The 23192-nt window shown below is 39.7% G+C and overlaps 1 protein-coding gene across 3 annotated transcripts in view; it reads right to left on the reverse strand.

Moving 5' to 3' along the window:
• Window positions 1-20017, reverse strand: part of DNAAF11 (dynein axonemal assembly factor 11) — a 43464-nt gene extending 23447 nt beyond the window's left edge. For all 3 annotated transcript variants that reach the window (XM_089517981.1, XM_089517980.1, XM_089517983.1), the window contains exons 1-7: window positions 19911-20017; window positions 17827-17994; window positions 15039-15116; window positions 12902-13074; window positions 11647-11864; window positions 7071-7259; window positions 2219-2296 (exon numbers count right to left, since the gene is read on the reverse strand). In XM_089517981.1, coding sequence (XP_089374107.1) covers window positions 2219-2296; window positions 7071-7259; window positions 11647-11864; window positions 12902-13074; window positions 15039-15116; window positions 17827-17994; window positions 19911-19920 — 914 coding nt within the window. In that variant the 5' untranslated portion in view covers window positions 19921-20017. The remainder of the gene's footprint in view (window positions 1-2218; window positions 2297-7070; window positions 7260-11646; window positions 11865-12901; window positions 13075-15038; window positions 15117-17826; window positions 17995-19910) is intronic.
• Window positions 20018-23192: the final 3175 nt, after the last annotated feature.

Consider the following 23192-nt stretch of genomic DNA (forward strand, 5'->3'; position numbering starts at 1 on the left):
CTTCCATTCCTTCCACTACCCTCTACTTTCCCTAGCATTATTGTTTTTTCTAGTGATCCATGCCTTATCATTATGTGGCCAAAATATGACAGCTTCAATTTGATTATTTTGGACTCGTTCCGCACGGGTGGAAAGTATGTGCACGACACGTACTAGGGTTAGAAAGGGGCGTCCTTTCCAGATGCCCCTAACCCTAGTACGCGCTGAGCACGTACAAAATGGCAGCGCCCATTCTACATGGGCGCCGCCATTTTGATGTAGCGGACGTGTCGCGCCGCGGAAATGACGTCACAAGTGCGCCATTGGCGCCTTGTGGCGTCATTTCCACGGCGCAAAAAGAAGCCCCTTTTGGGGGCTTCTTTTTCGGCCGCTGGGAAGCCTTGCTGTCTGGAGGCTGAGGTTTCCTGACACCGGAAACGGAGGCGCCAGCAGACCGCCCTTTTCAGGCGGTCTGTAACGCGCCTTGGCTTCCAAGATTTCAGGCTTGATCTGTTCCAGGACCCTTTCGTTTGTCTTTTGGGCTGTCCATAGTATCCTAAACACTCTTCTCCAGCATTATATTTCATATGAGTTGATTTTCTTTCTGTCTGCTTTCTTTACTGTCCAGCTCACATCCATACATGGCAATGGGGAATACGACTTGGACGATTCTAACTTTAATGCTCAGCTATATATCTTTACTCTTCAAGATCTTTTCTAGTTCTTTCATAGCTGATTTTTTCATCCCATACAATTCAGTAACTCAACTTAGAACCTCCTAGATCAGTGGTTCTTTTTTACCTTTAGGACCCACCTTTACATGCACTGTACATATGGCCATCATGCCCCCCCAAACTTCATGTAGTATATGAATTAAAATATTTTATTTAGTGTGCATATTTCCTTATGCACATTTATGTATATTCCTATTTTAACATTTTATACGTATGGTTCAATACTTCCAGTTCATGCTGGATTCCTTGACCACTCTTCCTTGCTGTTACAGTGAATAAGAAGAAGGGAGGGTGATTGGTAGTGGGAAGTATATTCCCTTGTGGTTTACATAAAGGATTTTAGACCACTATTCTTGTGAAAAGTGGCCATGCCCATACTGCGTCTCACAGCCTCTAGAGCCAATAGGTCCAGCAGTGAGCAAAGGAACCCAATGGTTATGACTGGCCAAGTTGCCTATGATAACATACAGCTTCATTCATCATGCACTACTCTCCATTTTTTATGGAGGCTAATAAAAGCTAAGTGAGAGACCACAAGTGGACACAGTGTAGGCACCAAGCAAGAACCTCTGTTGTGAGAGCTCTCATTGCTTTTTACCAGTGTAAAAGAGTAATTGTTCTGGTGCTGGTTTTGTTTTTTTTTTTTCATTAAATAAAACTTACTGTAATTTGGGAGAAGCTACTACATCTTCACATACATGGTACCCTCATGGGCACTGACATTTCCAGTTCATCAGAGGTAATTAAGCCATGAAGTAAAGCTCTACTATCTGCTTCCTCCTAATCTTTGTAACAGTTTATTAAAATTAGACCTTCAGTAAAACTCCACTGAAAGAAGATAATACTGCATATCATTCAGTAACTATCGACAACACAAGTCTGGGGCCTAGAAGCTTTCTCTAATCTGTCTATAAATCCCAGAACCATAATTATAATATATCAGCACAACATTTTAAGGTATTGCATACTTGTCGGTCTTACACAAGAAAGGCACTTCTATCCTTTTTTGATAGCTGCCAACACATACTTTTACAATGATATGGAGACATCAAAAAAGTGTATTTCTTGTGAGACAATGTAGATAAACACCAATATCTCTGTCTTGACATTGTTCATTTTTCTCCTTATAGTATTCAGGTATGCTGCAGCAAAATCATTATTACCTTTGTATCAATAAAATGGTGTTACCTGTGATGATAACTTTAAAATAATCTAGTCTGAATATGAAAGACAGCTAAGGGCACATCATCATTATTTCTACCCTTTCTACCCATTATTTCAACATAGAAGACCTCTTTGCATGGCGTCCTTATGTCTACCTTAAAATCCTGACTCTTCAAGAAAAGAACCAACGTCTAAATTCAGGAAAAATGGTTGCGTGCGTGCGTGCGTGCGTGTGTGATATTTTTTCAGTATCTGTTTCTTGTAAATGATCAAAATAATTAATGAGTTATTAGGCCCACTCTGACAAAGCCCATCTTAAGTGAAAATTTGTCTTTACATACTTGGGATCATTTACATTCAGAACTCTTCCTTCAGGAGTGATCATAGTCCTTGGTGGCTTCTGTTTCTTCAATTGTTCTCTATAAAAAAACCCAAACAAACAAGAAAAGAAATTTTCAGGTTTGATTTTTTTCTGGATTTTCATCCCTTCTGTAAGGCAGCAAAGACATAAATGGAAAATCAAAAGAAAACCCGTCAAGTGTGATTTAGTTTTTCATTACAACACAAAAGCATTTACTTTAATACTTCCATGGCATACCAGACATGTCACTTCACATTAGAAAAGCAAATAAAGTAAAACTATACTCTGATTACATTTCCAACTGGCTCAATCTTTTGGCTACTGAATGCCAGTCCAGTGAGGTCTTGCCCTGTCTCACAGAATTACAGAGCTGGAAGAGGTCCCAAGGGTCACCCAATCCAACCACTGCCATGAAGGAATACAAAATGAAAGCACTCCTGACAGATGACCATCCAGTCTTTCTTTAAAAACCACCAAAGAAGGAAACTTCACCATTCTCAGAGGCAGCATAAGCCATTGTCGAAAGCTCTTACTGTCAATATTCTTCCTAATGTTGAGGTCAAATCTTTTTTCCTGTAGTCTGCATCCTTTGCTCCGTGTCCTGGGAGATTATGACACTGGGCTCATTTTTGGCAACCTCTCATGATTATCGCATTACCTGCCAATTCCAATACTTCCTGTGATTGTTTAAAAAATACTTATATTTGTGCATGCATGTATGGATTTCAATTGCATCAAAGTGGGTTACACACAGTCTTTAACTTCTGTTTAACTTAACTTTAGCGATGCTAAACATTACAAGAGAGAAACTTGCATTGTAAACCACAAGGAGTAGAATGTTTAAAAGAAAGGACAGCGACCCTCTCGGCAGCCAATGATATAATTCTATTGCGATGGCCAAGTGACACACAAATTAAATTTGCTGAATAGCATTCTGGGAAATCCGACTAAAATTTAAAAATTGATGATACAAAACTTCAATCACGTTGAGCTTTCTCACCCTTGCGATAGCGCAATTTATACAATAGCGTGAAAGCATTCATGACATTTCCCCATGAATGAAATGTTCCTGGAGTATTATTCTTTACTGCTGCAGCAAGTACAGATTTCATGCAATGTTGTGTGAAATCATTCAGCGCAATTGTGTGATTATGGCTCAGTACAGGCAGGACTATTGGGTGCCCCCGTCACGTGCTAGGGGTTGGCCGAGGGCACTCCGCCCACACGTGTCTCAAACTGAGCACGTGACGAGGGTGTAACAATGGCGCCGCCATTGTTACGTACAGGATGCCGAGTGTCTGCACGTCACGGCATCATAATCACACCGCAAGAACCCACTTTTTGAAGGCTCTTTTTGCTCCACACGGAAGTTCTGCAGTCTGGAGGTTGCGGAGCAAAACTAGGCGCTGGCAGACTGCCCTTTTTGCCTGGTCTATACCGGGCCTATCTCAGGAGCATTCCTTCTCCAACTGCTTCGTTTCTCCATGTGATCATTTCCCTAGTCTCTGGAGCAGCAGAAAACAAGCTTGCTCCATCCTCAATATGAAACCCTTCCAAATATTTAAACATGGTTATCATGCCACCTCTTAACTGTCTCTTCCCCAGACTAAATATACCCAGCCCCCTAAGTTGCTCCTCATAGGGCATGGTTTCCAGCTTGTCAACATCCTTCTTGAATTGTGGTGCTGAGAGCCGGACTCAGTATTCCAAGTGATGTCTGACCAAAGGAGAAATATGATTACTTCCCTCGATCCAGACACTATACTCCTGTTGATGTAGCCTCAAATTGCATTGGCCTACATAACACTTCTCTAGCTTCCTCATCTTAACCATATGATTTTAATTAAACTTACTTCCAAGGTGGTACACTTAAAATCAGAGTGCATGGGTACCTGTTGTTCAGACATACTACAGAGGTAGTGCTATTAGGGAAAGACTCTTTCTTGACCCCACTGTGTACAACCTCATGGGTGGCAATGATAGAAACAGGGTTGGCAATATTCAGCTTTGCCGGCTATTTTTTATTATTATTAGAACTCTGTGAACCACCAGTTGAAGCCTGAAGCAAAAGACATAGCACTGAATACTTTAAGCCCAAGAATTTGTTCCAAACAGGGAATGGAATTCAGTCTATCTGGGCAAAGAGCAGTTCTTCATTACTATAACCTTTCTTAATTTTAACAGGATTCATCTCCTCTGTTCAAGAAAACTGAGTGGGGAGTAATGGTGTTCCTGCTGTTTTTAACCATTATGAACAAAAAACCAATGCTTACCTACTGCAGATCACCCAAAGGCCTACCAGCAAATCTAAATTTAGAGTACCTTGTTCGAACATGTCATGCAGGTTTATCTCACTGACATCTTCTATTTTTAAATATTCTTTATTAAATATATCTTTACTTTAAAACTAACACCTATAACCCACACAAAACCAAAACATTTACATATAAATAAAAAATAAAGATAATCATTACAAAAACATGACATTTCTAAAATATACAATACCACTGAGTTCTAATGCACTGGATGTTCCTTATAAGTACTAGAGCTAAGATTCTACCACTATGGCTTCCGATGGCCTGGCTTTATAATAGTTTACCTACTCTGCAAAATCTCTTTCTCCTTCCCATGCCTTCCCCCACATGAAATGTTTTAAAATAAACTGAATGGGCTAGATCCATCTTATTAGAACTCTGAGAATCTCCAGTTGAAGCCTGAAACAAAAGGCATAGCACTGAATATTTTTAAGCCCAAGAATATGTTCTAAACAGGAAATGGAATTCACAAAATCCACATTTCCATCTTATTGATGGAAATGGATCCATTCTAAGCAATAACTAATGTCCAAAAAACACTGCAGAAATAATCCAGTTTGAGACTGCTTTAACTGCCCTGCAAATTATTGTTTTGTGACATTTAGCCTTCTCTGTCAGAGAGCTCTGGTGTCACAATAAACTATAATTCCCAGGATTCCCTAGCACTGAGCCAGGACAGTTAAAGCAGTTTCTCCCATATGTCTGGATCTAACCCAGTAATCTTAAGGCTGTTTCTTAACCTACAGCACTTATGTCCACACTCAAGGATAGGCTGCATCTGTTACGCAATGGGCTTATGAACAGGCATTAGAATCATACTATGCTAGTTGAATTAGTTGTTTTACTAGTGCTTACACAACCACAATGCAATCTCTTGCATTTCCTCCATTCCTTAACAGTAGATATAACCTATATGTTATCATTAGCATGTAGAGAATTCAAAACACTTTGTATCCATTGCCTCATTAATTTTCAAATAACTTTTCAAAGTAACTCAGTACTATAATATTTTACCTGTTTTATAAGTCATCCTCACTTGCCCTTTGCGCATCTTTAAAAGGAATCTGCTAATATGTCTGTGTGTGTGTGTGTGTGTGTGTGTGTGTGTGTGTGTGTGTGTGTGTTAGTAAATAATTATAGGTTTTACCAAGAGTTTTTGCAGGAATACATTCTGTAAATATTGTGGAGGGATGAACTTTAGTGCTGTCAAGGACGTGGAGTCTACGAATCAATTATTTGTTTACTGATCCTTGCAGAACTAAGATACCTGACTAAAGAAGGAAAATGTGAATACTTAAGCCTATCCAACAGTTGCCTCTGGAGAGAAGGCTGATTAGTTGCTCTGCTCTCTGAAAACACTTCCTTTTCCCAAGCTGTGAACATTTGAGGCTAGTACTCCATGTACAGTCACCCCTCTGTTTCTGTGAACTTGGGATTCGCGTCCCTTGCTTATGCGCAAGTGGCAAAAGGAGGTGACAAAATGGAACGTGTGTCCACAGGCGCGCACCGCCATTCAAGCCAATGGGGCTTGAAAATTGGCGGTTTTCAGGTTTTGGGGGGGTCCAGAACGTATCCCCCATGACAACGGAGGGGCAACTATTTGGATAAATATCCTTTAGATATTATGCCAGTAATGTGCTTGCCCATAATTATTCATGCAGGTGAAGATACAGAACACTGTTCTCCCTACAGACAGTCCCAGGCTCAGTCTCCAACAGATTTAGGGTGCAAGTGCATGGGCAGGAAACAATGGGTCAATTTTGTCATATTCTGCCTGTGAATCTGACTTGTTCCCACCCCTGACACTTATCTGGCCCAGTGTGGAGATGGGTGGGTGTTCAGACACCTGCCACTGTGCCATGGAACTGATGCCACTGCTGTTCTCTTCGCAGACCCCTGCCATACCCTGGGAAGGGAAAACAGGGCACCTGGCTTCATCCACATGGCCATCCCCTTCCAACATCAGAGCAGACTGGGGCCTGCATGGAGAATGGTGGCAATGGCAAGTAAAGTCACTGCCTGAACTAATGATTATTACATGTACAGTACCAATACCTTGGGAAAGACCTATGCAGATAGGCCCTGCTTGTATATTTTGGTTATGTTAACACTCTTCTAGTTGTGCAAGAGCTGTTCATGGATAAACAGATCCCACATAGCTTAGGAAACATCCAAGTTCCTGAATGAATATACTACTGCTTGGTGTAACAGAAGTCATTCTTCAACTTTTACCTTCTTATGCACATGACCCAGGGTACTCACATTTTTGCCCATGTGCCAATTTGCTTCTCCCACTGCTTCAACTATCACAGCCTGTGAGCCCCTGAAGTATCTAACAGGAACACTGACACAGTCTGTATCTGTGAAATGGTTTGGAGATTACAAAACATGGGATATCCCAACATGCAGTCAAGAAAAGGCAGAAAGAGGAGAAGAAAGTGTTACAGAGAGATCTGGTATTGTGGTTAACTGAGACAAGTTGTTACCATTTAGGAATTGCATAAGAAACGTAAATACCTATTTTCTTTTGCTTTCCTTTTTTCTTCTACATATCTGTGAGCTTCTAACCTAGCCTCTGGAGTATGAGGCACAGGTTCCTCCCAAAACGCTCTCTCTTCTTCTTCATCATCTTCCATCAGCAATTCATGGTATTCATTTTTTTCTCCAGCTTTTTGGTGGCTCTTTGTCCCTTCTACAGAATAACAGCTGAAAAACAACACACAAAAGAATTATCCTTGAAACAATATTATTTATTTAGATCATAGAGTGCACTTCACTCATGTTCCCATCATGATTTACATAGGAAAAAATATGATACTGTTTGTTTATTCAGATGAATTAGATTATTATCTAGATTATTTAAAATCCTGTCTTTCAATGGAATCATTCTCAGATTACAAGCAATCCTTCTCTCTTCTTTCTGATGGGATGGGCTGGGTGAGGTGATATAGGCCTTTCAGATTTTTACAGTGTTCAGTTAGTGTTGATGTATGAAAGCAATAAATCTACGTACCAAAATCGGGTTCCCTGGGTTCAAAACTTTGCTGCTTTTTTTTTTTTTTTTTGCAAAGGTATAAATACTTGTCTGAGAAGATGCCTTTTGTTATATATGCAGTAGCAAGGACTCTTATAATAATATACATAGTGCACCATGAAGCCATTATCTTTGTTCACTCCTCTTCTAATGGATTGGAACTTGTGAATATAATTCAGTCCAGCAGTTTTTCTTTCTAATCTTCCGTTGTAATATCCCTTACTGCATATCCAGGAAGACTGAAATATTCTGTAACTGTTTTTTGAGAATTGCCATTTCTAATGTCAGATTTGTGTCCATTTATCCTATTACGTAGATACTTCCTGTTTGTCCAATGCAGAGTGCAGAGAGGCATTACTAGCACAGGCTGGCATATATCACATTGGAGGACAAGTAAATGCATCTCTGATGTTGTAGATGATGACCTGTGTATCACCTTGCCAAACCTGAAAATTTATGGTAAGCGATATGATTTGCATCTTTCTGGATCCTATTACACTCTATCCCACTCCAACAACTATATAAATATGCTTTATAACCTGAGTCTTTAATATCACTCTGTATGGCATCTGAAGAAGTGGGTGAAATCTCATGCTAAAATAAAAATCAGTTAAAGAAGCTGCCACGTTCCTTTTTTTCCCTCCCCCTTCCTTCCTCCTTTTTATTTTGCGAGTAGAGTGGCCATAATCCTCTACTATAAACCGGGACAAAATGTAGGACAAAATTTAGACCAAAATATAGGACAATTGTAGGATAAAATTTAGCCCAAAATGTAGGACCTTTAAATGGCCTACATTTTGGGCTAAATTTTATCCTACAATTGTCCTCTATTTTGGTCTAAATTTTGTCCTACATTTTGTTCTGGTTTATAGTAGAGAATTATGGCACCCCTATTTGCAAGACACCAACACAGGTACTTCTTTGAAGCCTCCTCATAGCTGCTAGTCCTCTGGCTTATAGTGGAGGCCAGAATCTGCCGCTTTTCAATTGCTGCCGTTCCAGGGCAACTGACAATTCTGCTGAACAACTTAACTGGGCAAACATTTCAAAATTTCCTTGTCTGATGAAAATGGTTCACTTCATTAGCATGAATCGCCCTCATCAGTTAATGAGTCATATCCAAGGCAGAGAGAGCTCAAATTAGACACATGTTTTTCTTGCCCTCTTTGTCATAACAGATGTAGCCAAGGCTGTGTGTTTATACCATTGGGAAACAGATGAATTATATGCTCTGAAAGTCTAAACACTGATAAAATTTCTTGGAACTATCTATGCATTCTGAACAAATTTGAACAATTTTTCTTATTTTGAATGCTATTTTCTTCAATTGTTACTCTTTTGCATGTTTGTTCTGCTTTTACTAGTCATAAGAGTATCTGTGGAGATATGTGGAAACTAAAAGAAACTTTCTTAATTACCTAGAGATCTTATTCAGTAAATCAGTAATTTTGATTTTTAAGAAAGTATCATGTTTACTATCATGGTTGTTATTAAGACATGTCCATTAAAAAGTCAAGAAATCAAAAGGAGCACAGCACATTATAAAAACTTATTTCTATTTAAACAGTCAGTTTCCAAGCACCTGCTGAAGCAAAAGTCTTCATGACTCTACAGAAGGAATACAAGGAAGGAGCCATTATATTTCTCTAGAAAGGGAGTTCCATCATCTGAGAGTAGCCACTGAGAAGGTTTACTTGCACATTCTCACCTGTAAGGCTGTCAGGACTGAGAATGCATCTATAGGAATGCACTTCTCATGTGTTTTCATGCACATCTGCACAGCCATAAAGGCTAGAAACACAAGTTGGAGGAGGGGGAAAGGTGAGGTTCTCAGATCTTCTGTACCCAACAACACATTAGATACTTGTTTTCAATTCACAGATTCGTAGTGCATACCATTACTGAATACCAACGGTGGTGGTGACATTGGGCATTTGCATGGCACCAGGAGTGACAAATAATTAACCACTCTAACAGTCTTCTTCTCACTTTGTACTAAATGCCCATGAAAGTCAGAAGGAACTTCAGCAATTTGCCATGGCCTATCCCTGCTGGGTAGAGATCCTATAAGTTTCATGCTTGTGTTCAAAATCCTGAGTCTGAAGGCTCTGATGGAGAGTCTGAGAGTCCAGGGAACATGCCAGGGCTGTATCCACAACTTCAGCAGCCCCAGAAGAAGAGCCTGCAGCCAGCACAGGAACAGAGTTCCCAGGAGCCACAACCCTCAGATGAAGAGACAGACATACCCTCCCCCAGGGAAAGATGCCAGGAAAGAGAAAGACACCAGCATTCTTAGTGTTTAAATAGGAAGCATACTGCAAAAAGGGAGCACCTGTGAGACCCAGACAGACTATAAATAACCTAGCACTTCCCTCACTGCAGTAGGGCTGACAATCATTTTTTCTTTTGTAAAAAGCCATGCTGGTGCCTTGTTCTTTGATTAATTGCTCGTTGCCTTGAGCCTTGTTTAGACTCTGACTATTCTTGTAGATTATCCTTTGGGCTGCTTTCCTGGACTGATACTGTCTTGTGAATGACCCAGACTGGACTAGACTATCTCTACTTTTCTACTGATACCTTGGTGAGCTTTGACTTTCTCTCCCTCTCTCTGCTTAAAACCTTTGCAAGATGTTGAGGCAGTGTGAAACCGCCACACTCTCAAGAAGTCTGGAAACCAGCTGATGTGCGGCCACTCTGGGTGCTGTCAGGGTGTCATGGGGGCATGTGGCATGTGCATGCCATGCCCCCAAGCCACCCACAGCCGCCCAGGAGGTGGCTTTTAGTGCAGGTCTGTACCAGCCCTTAGGCAAGTGCTATTCCTTGGTACAAATAAATATATTCAGTATTCTAGGCAAATATTATAAACCATCTTGGCATTAGTTTAGCATAGCCCATGAAGAAAGAATAACTTATGCAGGCAGGACTGACAGGTAAAAATGGGAGGAAAAACATAAACAAGCCCTGAAATACGAGAGCTGGTTCGTGGAATTAAATTCATATTATGTGCATTTATGACATAGTAAATATGGAACACAACAGTTTGAAAATCTACTGGAGCCCCTTTCTGCATGTTTTAGAGTGTTACAAAAATGTTTTCACCCAATACCAAAAGGACATGCCAGGCAAGCCTCTTTGCTTCCACTACTAAGAAGTCTATATCTTCATTTGCTCCCCTCCCACAGATAGTGGTGGAACATCAAGAAAGGATTGATGTATGTTGAAAGCTGATACTGCAGCAAGGACTCCTTTAGCTATCCAAGTCACTAATCATGTATAGTTTAAAAGGGCAGATACCACCACTTTGAATTGTGCTTGGAAATGGACCGACTGTCAGCGATTGCTGCAAGAGCTTGTTGTGCTAAATGGGTGTAAACTCTTAGCCTAAATCAGATGGGACTTTTGTGTTTGAATTATCTCAACCTTCCTTTTTTTTTTTTTTTAAAGGCAACATTTCTAGGTTTTGCAACTTCAGAAGAAATATACAGCCAACGTCCTTTGCTGCTATTGTTATTTTTCATCCCTAGTCTAGAAAAAATGATTACTTGTTATCTTGTAAGCTGCCCTGGATCCCTTCCTGGGAGAAAGGCAGCATAGAAATGAAATAAATAAATAAGTCACACACAAAGTCCCATCTGATTTAAACTAAGAATTTACACCCATTTAGTACAGACAGTAATATACATCCATGTTGTAATGCTGGATTCCATAATAATGCAAAAGACTGCATAACAGGCACCATGGTCTTGAGATCAGTTTGCAGAATGGTCATTTAGCTACCCACACACCAAACCATAAATGAGAAGCAGGAGTTTATGCATATTTGCAGAACAACTGGCTATACTAGGGACAGCAGCTACACAACCTCTGAGAAAGCACAACCATTTGCACAACAGGTTTTACACTACAGCTTCAACAGACTTCCAGCCTAGAGAAATGTGTGATACCCATAAAGGTAATACAACCTTATGTTAGTCATATACAAAGCAGTTTTTTTCTAGCACAGAGGGAAATAACTCTTATCAAAAGGAGACTACAAAACAACCAGATGTATGCACTTACTTTGTGGCATTGATATCAGTGTACCATCGTCCATTAAATCCTAAATTACGTTTCTTTTGCTTCTCCTTCTCTTGCATCCGTCTTTCAGCTTCTTCTTTTTCTTCTCTTCTTTTGAGAAGATAGGCTTGCTCCTGTTTTTGGATTTGTTTTTCTACCTCAGCATAGTTTTGCAAAGCCTGAATCCTCTCTGAACGCTCTATTTCTCTGCCATCCAAAACCTTAGAGGAAGAAAATAAAAATGAAGTAAAAGCTCAATAAACACACACCATATTAAGCAATGCCATTAAATTACTCTCAGTGTAAAACTATAAAAACTTCCAATAACCATTTTGCATGCATATGGTAAAATGGTTTAGTGCTTGTGTCTTAAGTAGTTCTTGGTTTCAAGAGGCTTCACCAACCTGATTGCTCTTTTCTAGGAACATTCTACAACACATCTTCTAAATCAAAAGTGAGTTAGCCACTTGTCAACAAGGTGAACATAATATTGGCCTTTGCCTGTTGCCTTTCTCCACCATGCCAAGTAGACATCAGATTAATTTATTTGAGGGTCTTGCAGTCAATAAATGTGGTCAGTCAAAAAAGAATTCCTCTTTCAGGATGGTGCATATCTATATACATTTGAGCATATACAGTGGGGTTTTGGTATCCATTGGTGTTTGGTTACAGGACCACTTGTGGATACCAAAATCTGTGGATTCTCAAGTCCAATTACATATAATTTGGTTGTAAATTGGTGTCCCTTATATGAAACGGCAAAACCAAAAAGTTTCTCTTTTGGAATTTTAAAAGAATATATATTTTCAAGCCATGGATGGCTGAATCTGTAAATATGCAGGACCATATGTACACATATCAATATAGAAATCTGCTGCCTACTAATCAGAAGCACGTTTCTAGTTGAGTTTTTTGGTTCTTCGGTGTTTTTAGTTATGTGCTCAGAAATAAGCCACAATGATTATAATTGTAGCCCAAAAGTTTCTTAATGCATGAAGCTAAAAGATAAATCAATTAAATGTTGCACCCTAATTGCATTACATGATAATATGCTTATCTGTAGTATGCATTAATGCTTTAGATAGTAATTCTTGATCCTTGAAAATTATTTTTTTAAAGTAATTCAATAGCCATTATGTTTCCTTTCTCCTTCCCTCCTCTCCAAAAAGTAGAAAAGGAGGGAGAAAGAATTCAGCAATATCTTTGAGAATAATTATTTTTAGCATGGGTTTTCAGCTATATTTCAACTTCAACATACCCTGAGCTGATGAAGAGTAGAAACCACAAACTGTCTATAACCTTCGAAATCAGTACATGGGTTGCCTGTGAGGAAGAGCTCTCTAAGATGGACATTATTTTTCAAGTCTTTGATACTGGACAATTCACCAATGAAATTAGCTGTCAGGTCTAGCTTCTGCAAGTCTTCACAACCTGTTGGAGAATGGGAGATGATTTAAAATAATGTCATTATTAATTTTGCCTTTGATGAGAACACATATTTATCTCAGTGTCATCTTGGGCCCCTATTACAACTACTTCTATTTTATGAACAGAAATTTCAGATGATAAAAGAATAACTGATATCTACTTTATTTATCTATTTATTGAATTTATACCCTGGGATGGGGAAAAACTGATTAAAGTTTGTTTTGTTTCTTGTATCAAACAAGAGAGTTAATTAAACACGAGGTTCCTCTGAAATGTGTAAACATGAACCTATGTATGCAGTATACTTTGGGTAATTATTTCCTAATGCTAAGTCATAGTAAGCTAATTCAGCTTGGAAGTAATGTTTGATCAGTTGATCGTAATAAATAAATAAATAATAACTTGGAAGTATGGTTTGCCATCACGTCATTGGGTACTCTGTTTTGTCCTAAATAACAAAACAGAGTACCTCTTTAAGGAAATGCTTCTTTATGGCAATGAGAGAATTGGAAGATTTCCTTCTGATTTTAATCAGATCCCTCTCTGTATGGTCTGAGAAGTGCTATTCATTCTTCTCCACTACCAAGCTGTTTAGCTGTTGGTTGCTTTTTTCCTTTATCTCTATCTATCCTAATAGAACATGCTCCTTATGACAAATTAGATTCATAGTTTTAATTACCAGTTATATTCTGTGTTTTACATTTACATCGTGTTAGTTTATATGTGGATATAAATACTTGTTACAAGAAAAGAAACCTCAGAGGCCAAGAAAAAACATTTAAAATATTTTACTTACTGAAAAAAAATACCATATTTACTCAACTATAAATCAACTTAATGTATAAGTTGAGGACAGGTTTTGAGGCCAAAATTATGGATTTTGATGTGACCTATGTATAAATTGAGGGTAAAACTTAAGAGGCATGTAACAAATGATCTAAAATATTAAGCAAAGGAAAACAATTCCAAAAAACTTGCAAAATCCCAGCAAGCATAACTGTTTGTATTCACACTAAAGGCTGGATGGATGAGAAAGTAGAGGGGAGTTGGTGCTTCTAGGACATATTATGCTCTTGCCTTACACTGGGCAACACACACACACACACACGTTAAAATATAGTACTTACATTGACCCGTGGATAAATCAATTCAAGTTTTTGGGGCCAACTATTCAATTTACATTTCTACACCTATACATGAGTATATACAGTAATATATATATAAAATCATGTGATTCATGAAAAGAGATCATGTACTGTATTGCAAAGGAATAGCCTTATAAGATCCTCAATTTTCAGATCCTCAAATAATCTGGAACTTCAATTCCTTTTGCCCTCACTGCACAAGAAAAATAGGAAAAGTGATCCCAGACTCCCTTTCCATCATTTAGTTCTGCAGGGCAGAATCAGTACATTGCTTTGTAAAGACTGGTTACTGAGCACAGATTACTGGAGTAGTTGGCAAGATAATTCACCAATAGCAAGGACAGAGGAAGGAAGATTACAAAGACACTTCCTGTTTCTTCAACTTGTTTTCTTCAGATGATTTTCAGGAAAGGTGGTGGTGATGAGGTTAGAGATGTTTTAAGGTATAATGCTACTCCAGGGAGCAGTCCAACACTTTTTACGGATGACTTTTAATGCAATGGGGGCTGGAGTGGCACATATATAGAGAGGAGCAAGACCCTGCATGAAGCCTATATGCTACACTTTATCCACCATGGACTCATCTAGACAATAAGAAGAAACTATCACAGTTTCCAGTTGTGCAACCAGTAGTCAGACTAATTTCACAAAAGACAGATTGCCGAGGGACAAGAACAAATGTACCACTCCTTGGGCAACTAAGAAACAATGCACTGTTTTCCTCCAGTAATATAACACTGGATGTAGACCATGTATATACTTCCTGCACTAAGAAGTACAGCACATCTAATAGAAGCTTTCTTTATACAACAGAAAACTTACCTCCCAAATTTTCAATTTTTTCAATGTTGTTTAAAGCTAAATTCAAATATTCAAGCTTCTTCAATCTGCTCACATTTTCTGAAAGAGAATGATTATAGGTGCCAATTTGCAAGGACAGTCTTAGCATTTTCAAATTTGTACACAACTTAATCCTTTAAAAAATTACCAACCGCACAGAAATTAAGACAAACAGAAAATGATTTTTTTTAAATACTAAAAGTAGCATAGCACTGTGTTCAGCAAAATTACAGCTTGTGAACTGAACTCAAAATCTCCATGTTGGAAAAAGCAAACTACAATTAAACAAAGATTTGCATTAAGTACATTTCTTCTCCAAAAGCTCAAGTGAAGAGATGCCTATACCTTGCAAGGTTTCAGTGCATTAAATCAAACTGTTAATCGCTACAGTTTTAAAACATAGAGGATTGGTATCTGAATTTTGTCCAAAGGATAACTGGGGATTGCGAGAGCAATAGCTGTTCTAAGAATGAGACTTCTGGATCTCAGCAGCAGGATTAGAGAAACTGTCTTCCCACCAGCCCTATAACCCTGAAAGTAGATCTTATTATTGGCTGCCTCACTGAACTAAATCATGGAAACAAGATATAACAAGATATAACTCAGGCTCTTGTCTGTCTCCAGCAAGACAGAGTTCCACTTCCAGGGGCTTAGCCTTATTCTCTTATTTCTGTAGTCCTCATACGAGCAGTTGCCTGGGAAGAAATGGTCAGAATGGTCGCTTCAGGGCTGCCCATTCGCTTCCGGGCACAATACAAGGCGTTGGTGATTACCTATCAAGCCCTAAATGGCTTGGGCCCGGGATACCTGAAGGACCGCCTCTCCCCGTATATTCCGCCCCGCACCCTCAGAACATCTGGGCAGCAATTACTTAGGGTACCGGGGGCTAGGCTCACCTCCACTATGAGGAGGACTTTTTCCATCGCCGCCCCGGCCCTTTGGAACACGCTGCCCACAGAGCTCCGCTCGGCCACCTCCCTGGCCCAATTTAGAAGGGACTTGAAAACCTTTCTATTTCAGTCTGCATTCCCCGAATAAAGTCCAACCAGACCTCCATCCCTCTTTAAGGGCAAGAGGATCGGCTAACGGGGCTTTTAGTTATGTTATTTTATTTTTATTGTATGTATTTTTTATTAATGTATGTTGTTCATGTGTATTTTATCTTACTGTGAACCGCCCTGATCTTTAGAAGGAGCGGTATATAAATAAAAATTTTATTTATTTATTATTATTAGAAGAAAAGACAACACTGAAAAGTGACTAGAAAAGACAAAGGCAAACATGGAAAGGCCTTCCCTAATACATTATTACATGGAAACTGTATCATCATCATCATCATCATCATCATCATTATTCCAGATTCTAAATTCTTGCAAAAGGTTTTGAGAGCCATTGAGTCTAGTTGCACATGCCCTCAAGCTATTCAGAAAATATTTTCCCCCTTTTCAGTAGCAAGACCTTTTTTTAAAAAAATGCAGATTTGTAAAGATGTCCGGCCACTTGCCCCCCTGTCTTTTTGTTGGGGCAATTTAAGTAGTGTAAGATCCAAAACACACGGCAGAAATAATCCCGTTTGAGACCGCCTTAACTGCCCTGGCTCAATGCTAGAGAATTCTTGGAACTGCAGTTTTGTGAGATGTTTAACCTTCTCTGTCAGAGAGCTCTGGTGCCACAATAAATTACAATTCCCAGGATTCCCTAGCACCGAGCAAAAGCAGTTAAAGCGGTCTCAAATTGGATTATTTCTGCAGCATGTTTTGGACTGGAGTGACGGCCTAGAGAGTGTTGCCATGGATAGAAAGATGGCTCCCAAACCCGCCACAGTTATTATTATTATTATTAACCTTTATTTATGAAGCGCTGTAAATTTACACAGCACTGTACATGCAATCTTTTTAGTTAGACGGTTCCCTGCCCTCAGGCTTACAATCTAAAAAGACATGACACAGAAGGAGAAGGGAGTGGTGACGGGAAAGGGCAAGAGGTCCAGCAGTTCCTCTCTACCTTCGACGCCTGGACCAAGGCAGATGGACAGGAGGGAGGGCTTGGCTTCAAAATGGAAGGTTTATCATTATCAGGGAAAATACATACTAACAAGTAGGATGATACATATACAGTACATAGCAATACAGGAAATGGATCGATAAACAGTCAACAGCAGAACATCAGATAGTAAGCAACAAATATGCGATGCCTGGGAAGGCTTCTCTGAACAGGATGGTTTTCAACTCCGTTTTGAAGCTGGTTAAAGAAATGATGACTCTTGCTTGTGGAGGAAGAAGGTTCCAGGAGTGAGGGGCAGCAAGTGAAAAGGGGCGAATCCGGGATGGGGCAGAGGAAATCCTGGGCTGAGACAGGAACCCTAGACTACCAGAACGGAGGGCCCTGGTGGGAAGGTGAGGAGAAAGAAGGTCTGATAAGTAAGGAGGGGCCAGTCCATGGAGGGCTTTGAATGTCGACAGCAGGAGCTTATACTGAATGCGGAAAGGGAGAGGGAGCCAGTGAAGGGATGCCAACACAGGAGAGATGTGGTCAGAGTGGTGGGTGGAAGTGATAATGCGTGCAGCTGAATGCTGGACAGAGATTAAAGCACGGAGGTGAGAAAGAGGAAGCCCAGCCAGGAGGACATTACAGTAATCAAGTCGTGAGATCACTAGGGCATGAACCAGGATCTTGGCAGTTGGGCAGTTGCCCAACCCATCCTTAAGACCATTTTCTTTATGTGGAAAGAAATATTATTTCAGTTCAGTTCATAAACAAGTATGCTTACCAATTTTGGGGATCAGATTGTTTTGAAGATAGAGGATTTTTAAATCCCGGCACCATTTGTCAAGATGTTCTATTTTCTCTATGTTCTGCTGGTGCAAGGAAATTTCCTCCAAGGAGAAGATCTCACAGTTGTTGTGCTCGGCCCGTTGCCTAACAAGTTCTTCTGTGACTGCAGAAAAAGAGGACAGCACTTGAAACCATTTCTTCCCGAAAGAGAAGCTGCATCATCCGTTTGCTTAGAAACACATACAAGATAGAAATGAGCGTTCTATACAGTAGTCTATCCTTGCAGGCTGTTCACAAAAGCAAATTCAAATGAGAAATGTATGAATTACAAAATGAGCAAACATCTGGAGACGCTTTGCTACATAATGTCTCACTGAGTATTTTGGTATGCATTATCTATTGTGCTCTCTCTCTCTCTCTCTAGATATAAAACATAAGCACTTTGTTGGGAAAGTTTGCATATCACTGGTATGTAAGCCAGTATAGTGTCGTGGTTTGAGCGTTTGACTACAGCTCTGGAGACCAAGGTTCAAATCCCAGCTTGGATATAGAAACCCACTGGGTGACTTTAGGCAAGTCACACTCTCTCAGCCTCAGAGGATGGCAGTGGCAAAACCCCTCTGAAGGTACATAGCTGAAGGTTAGCTCAATGATGTTTTAGTGATTTTAACATGATTTTATAATGCTGATTGTTGTATTTTATTACTGTTTTTATTGTTGCAATGTTCTTACTGTTGTTACCCACCTCGATCCATTGGAGAGCTGGGATAAAAATTAAATTTATTATTATTATTATCATTATTATTAAAATGTTCATGATTCACCCAGGTCAAGGTTGCCTAGGATTTATCCGCACTGCAGAAATAATCCAGTTTGACACCACTTATACCCAGCAATTGTGGTTGTAATATATAATAATATATAATATAATATAATATAATATAATATATATATATATATATATATATATATGGTGTGTGTGTGTGTGTGTGTATTGTATTTAGAATGTACGTTGAACCATTACGTTCTGCCTTTTGTCCACGTAGCTCAAGAAAATGTTTATGATTCGCCCAGGCTGCATTTGCACAGCAGAATATTTCTAGTATTATTATTATTATATTATTTATACATATACATACACACACACACACACACACACACACATATATATATATATATATATATGAGATACATTATATTATGCATTATATATATTATTCTGTAGTATTATATATATTATATTATATTACATATTATATATAATACATTATATTATGTATTATATATATTCTATATTATTCTATATTATATATATAATACATTATATTACGTATTACATATATTTATATTATATTATACATAGATATAGATAATACATTGTGTTATGTATTATATATATATATATATTATTGTATATTATTATATATATTATATTATTATTAATATTACATGCATATATACATTATTATATTATTATTATACTATGTATTATAAATATATATATTATACATTATATTATCTTTTACTGTATTGTATTATATACATTATTAAATATATTATGTTATTATATCATATATTGTTATATATTATACACATTATACATTTTATATATATATATATATATATATATATATTATAATTAAAAAGATTGTATGTACAGCGCTGTGTAAATTTACAGCGCTTTATAAATAAAGGTTAGTAATAATAATAATAATAAACCATATTTTAACTGACCTGGCTCTCAGCTGTGGGATCTTGGGAATTGTAATTTATTGTGGCACCAGAGAGCTATCTCTGACAGAGAAGGCTAAATGTCTCACAAGACTAGAATTCCCAGAATTCCATAGCACTGAGCCATGGCAGTTAAAGCGGCGTCAGAGTGGGTTATTCCTGCAAAAGAGCAAAAAAGGGGACTCCTTTGAGGGTTTGGCCAGTGCCCTCTGCACATGCTCTGGAGACAAGTGTGTTGGGTCATGAGAGCAGGAGAAAAGGTGGAAGAGGAGTATATTTTTCCCTCTCATTCTAGGCTCCCAAAGAAACTCTCAGACAGAGAAAAGAAGGCAAAGAAGGCTCACTGACTCCGCGGCATTGAGGCCCAGAGGAGGCGTCCTCCTTCCCTCAGAGATCTCTCCCAACCGCCATTAACCGACGCGGCTCCTGGGTTGCCTAGGCAACCAGGGGGCGGGGCCAAGCCGGCGGCCATGTTCTTTCTAGCCTTGGGAAAGGGGCGGGGCCTCGGACCAAAGAGTTACGGCACCGAAGTCAGAGGCTGCCCGTAATGAAATTCCGGTATCAAAGCGAACGCTTGCCTTGATATATATTTTGTTTAAACTGCCCTGGCTCAAGGCTATGGAATTCTGGGAGTTGCAGTTTGTAGTTTTGGGGGTGATCCCCCACTCTTTCAGCCTACTTCCTCAGAGGCAAGTTTTATATCACTGCACAGTTATGTCACTGTGATTCCGTTGACTGCTGTGGGATCATGGGATTCGTCCTTGTGAAACTACAAAATCCCAGGATTCCATAGTAGGCTGAGACCACAGCAGTGAATGGAATGGATGTTATTGTGCAATGATATTAAAACGTGCATCTGAGGAAGTAGGGTCGAGTCTATGAAAGCTCAGGCTGCCAACTTCATGCTTTCAGTTAAGTCTCAAAAGATGTGACAAAATCCCTTTACATACATACTGCTTGGGAACAGTAGGCTATGTTCGATTGCAGCTGGTGACACTGGAGACCAGGGTTCGAATCACCCCCCGACTGCGAAAAACACACTGGGTGACCTTGGGCAAGTCACACTCTCTCAGCCTCAGAGTATGGCAACACCAAACGCCTCCTGAAGAAACTTGCCATTAAAGGTTTTTTGTGTGGGGGGGGGGGGGTGGGCTATGTGGCCATGTTCTGTCTTCAAGAAGCCAGCCACAGATGCAGGCAAATCGTCAGGAATAAATGCTTCTAGAACATAGCCACATAGCCCAAAAAACCCCCACAAAAATCTATGGATGCCGGCCATGAAAGCCTTTGCCTTGCCATGAAAACCTTGTGATACAGTCGCTATAAGTCGGAAACAACTTGCAGGCACAAGGAGTCCAAGCAGACCACAAGTTGAACATGAGTCAACAGTACAATGCGGGAGCTAAAAAGGCCAATGCTACTTTAGGCTGCATCAACAGAAGTACAGTGGACCCTTGTTATCCGCTGGGATTTGGTTCCAAGATCCCCCAAATCCGTGAATGCTCAAGTCCCATTAAATATACTGACATAGCAAAATGGTGTCCCTTATAAACAATGGAAAATCAAGGTTTGATATTTGAATTTTATACTTTTTTGGAACATTTTCAAACCGTGGATGCTTGAATCTGTGTATAAGAAGGCCTGACTGTATAGCAGGGGTAGGCAACCTGCGGCCCGCAGGCCGGATGCGGCCCGGCAAGGCCTTGGGACCGGCCCCAGCCCGGTCCTGCCGCCAATTGCCGCCGGGGCCTTTGGCATCTCGCGCGAGGGACATGGTGGGGCAATTGTCTATAGAAGCGTTAGAAACATGCATTTATCTTAACATTTTTTTAAAAATCAGCAAATTTTTTCGTATGTCCTCCATTTTTATTTTAAAAGTGTCGTCCATTTGAAAATTTTGTCCTACATTTGTCCCGGTTTATTTATTTATTTAATTTTTTAAAAAATTATTTAATTTATTTTTTGGCTTCGGCCCCCCAGTTGTCTGAGGGACAGAAACCCGGCCCCCGGCTCAAAAGGGTTGCCTACCTCTGCTGTATAGTGTAGGGAAGTAATAGTACCCCTCTATTCTGCTCAGGCCCCACCTGGAATATTGTGTCCAGTTCTGAGCACCACAATTCAAAAAGGATGTTGAGAAAAGGAGGGCAACTAAAATGGTGAAAGGTCTGGAAACCATGCCCTATGAGGAACGACTTAGGGAGCTGGGGTTGTTTAGCCTGGAGAAGAGAAGGTTAAGAGGTGATATGATAGCCCTGTTTAAATATTTGAAGGGATGTCATATTGAGGAGGGAGCAAGCTTGTTTTCTGCTGCTCCAGAGACTAGGACCCAGAGCAATGGATGCAAGCTGCAGGAAAAGAGATTCCACCTCAACATTAGGAGGAACTTCCTGACAGTAAAGGCTGTTCGACAGTGGAACAAACTCCCTCAGAGTGTAGTGGAATCTCTCTCCTTGGAGGTCTTTAATCAGAGGCTGGATGGCCATCTGTCAGGGATGCTTTGATTGAGAGTTCCTGCATGGCAGGGGGACTGGATGGCCCTTGCGGTCTCTTCCAACTCTATGATTCTATGAACACACACACACACACACACACACACGTTACATAACTCATTATTTGCAAGTAGTCACTTTCAAGGTCACCTATGTTTTTCAAAAATATTACAGCTTCTCTGCCAGAGAGTGGTGGGTACAGTACCTCACAAAAGTACAAATCCCAGAATTTTGAAGGATTAAACTGGTGTCAAACTACATTATTTCTATGATGTAGGTGCACCCTTTGTTTATCTGCTGGCTTCAGAATTATGAAAACTGGCCAAACGTCTGGAATTTCCTCTTTCTTCTTTTGGAGAGCAGGCACACTTTTGCAGCATTTCAACCAGCCTCAATAATGATGCTCCCCAATCATGGATTTTTGACATGATGTAGACTGGAGTCAATTGACTTGGACTCGACTTGGGCTTCAATGATCACCTTGGACTCAACTGGGCAATAAATGATGTTCTGACCTGACTTGAAACGTGTATATTTCTAGCAACCAGTCTTTTGGTCTAACTTAACCCAGAAACAGCAAACACGTTAAGTTAATGGACTTGAGGAAATGACTGAGGTCTAATCAGGAGCCTGTCCCCATTGCACATTGAAGGAGCCTCCTAAAGGTTTGGAAAGGTTCCACCTCAAGACCATCGCCTAACAGACTGGCTATTCCCCTCTGAAAATTTCCCCCCTAACTTTGTGCACAGCTTGTTGATTTTCTAGTTGCTAAAATCCACACCATCACCACCTTTTTTCTGTTAAAGATGACTCCCAGACTTGAAATTTGACTTGAAAGGACCTTGTAAGGACTTGCAGCTTGAAGGTCCAGACTTGAGACTTGAGATTTAAAGATACAGACTTGAGACTTGACTTGAGACTTAAAGGTACAGACATGAGACTTAAAGATACAGACTTGAGACTTGACTTGAGACTTAAAAGTACAGATGTGAGACAAAGGTACAGAATTGAGACTTGACTTGAGATTGAAGGTACACACTTGAGACTTGACTTGGGACTTGAAGGTACAGACTTGAATGCATCACTGGACTTTTGTTTTATTACTGTTGAAGAATGCATGTAAAGCATACATTCTACCATT

The sequence above is a fragment of the Sceloporus occidentalis genome, unplaced genomic scaffold, assembly GCF_023333645.1.
Source record: "Sceloporus occidentalis isolate IW3139 unplaced genomic scaffold, rSceOcc1.0.p SCAF_3, whole genome shotgun sequence".
Lineage (NCBI taxonomy): Eukaryota > Metazoa > Chordata > Lepidosauria > Squamata > Phrynosomatidae > Sceloporus > Sceloporus occidentalis.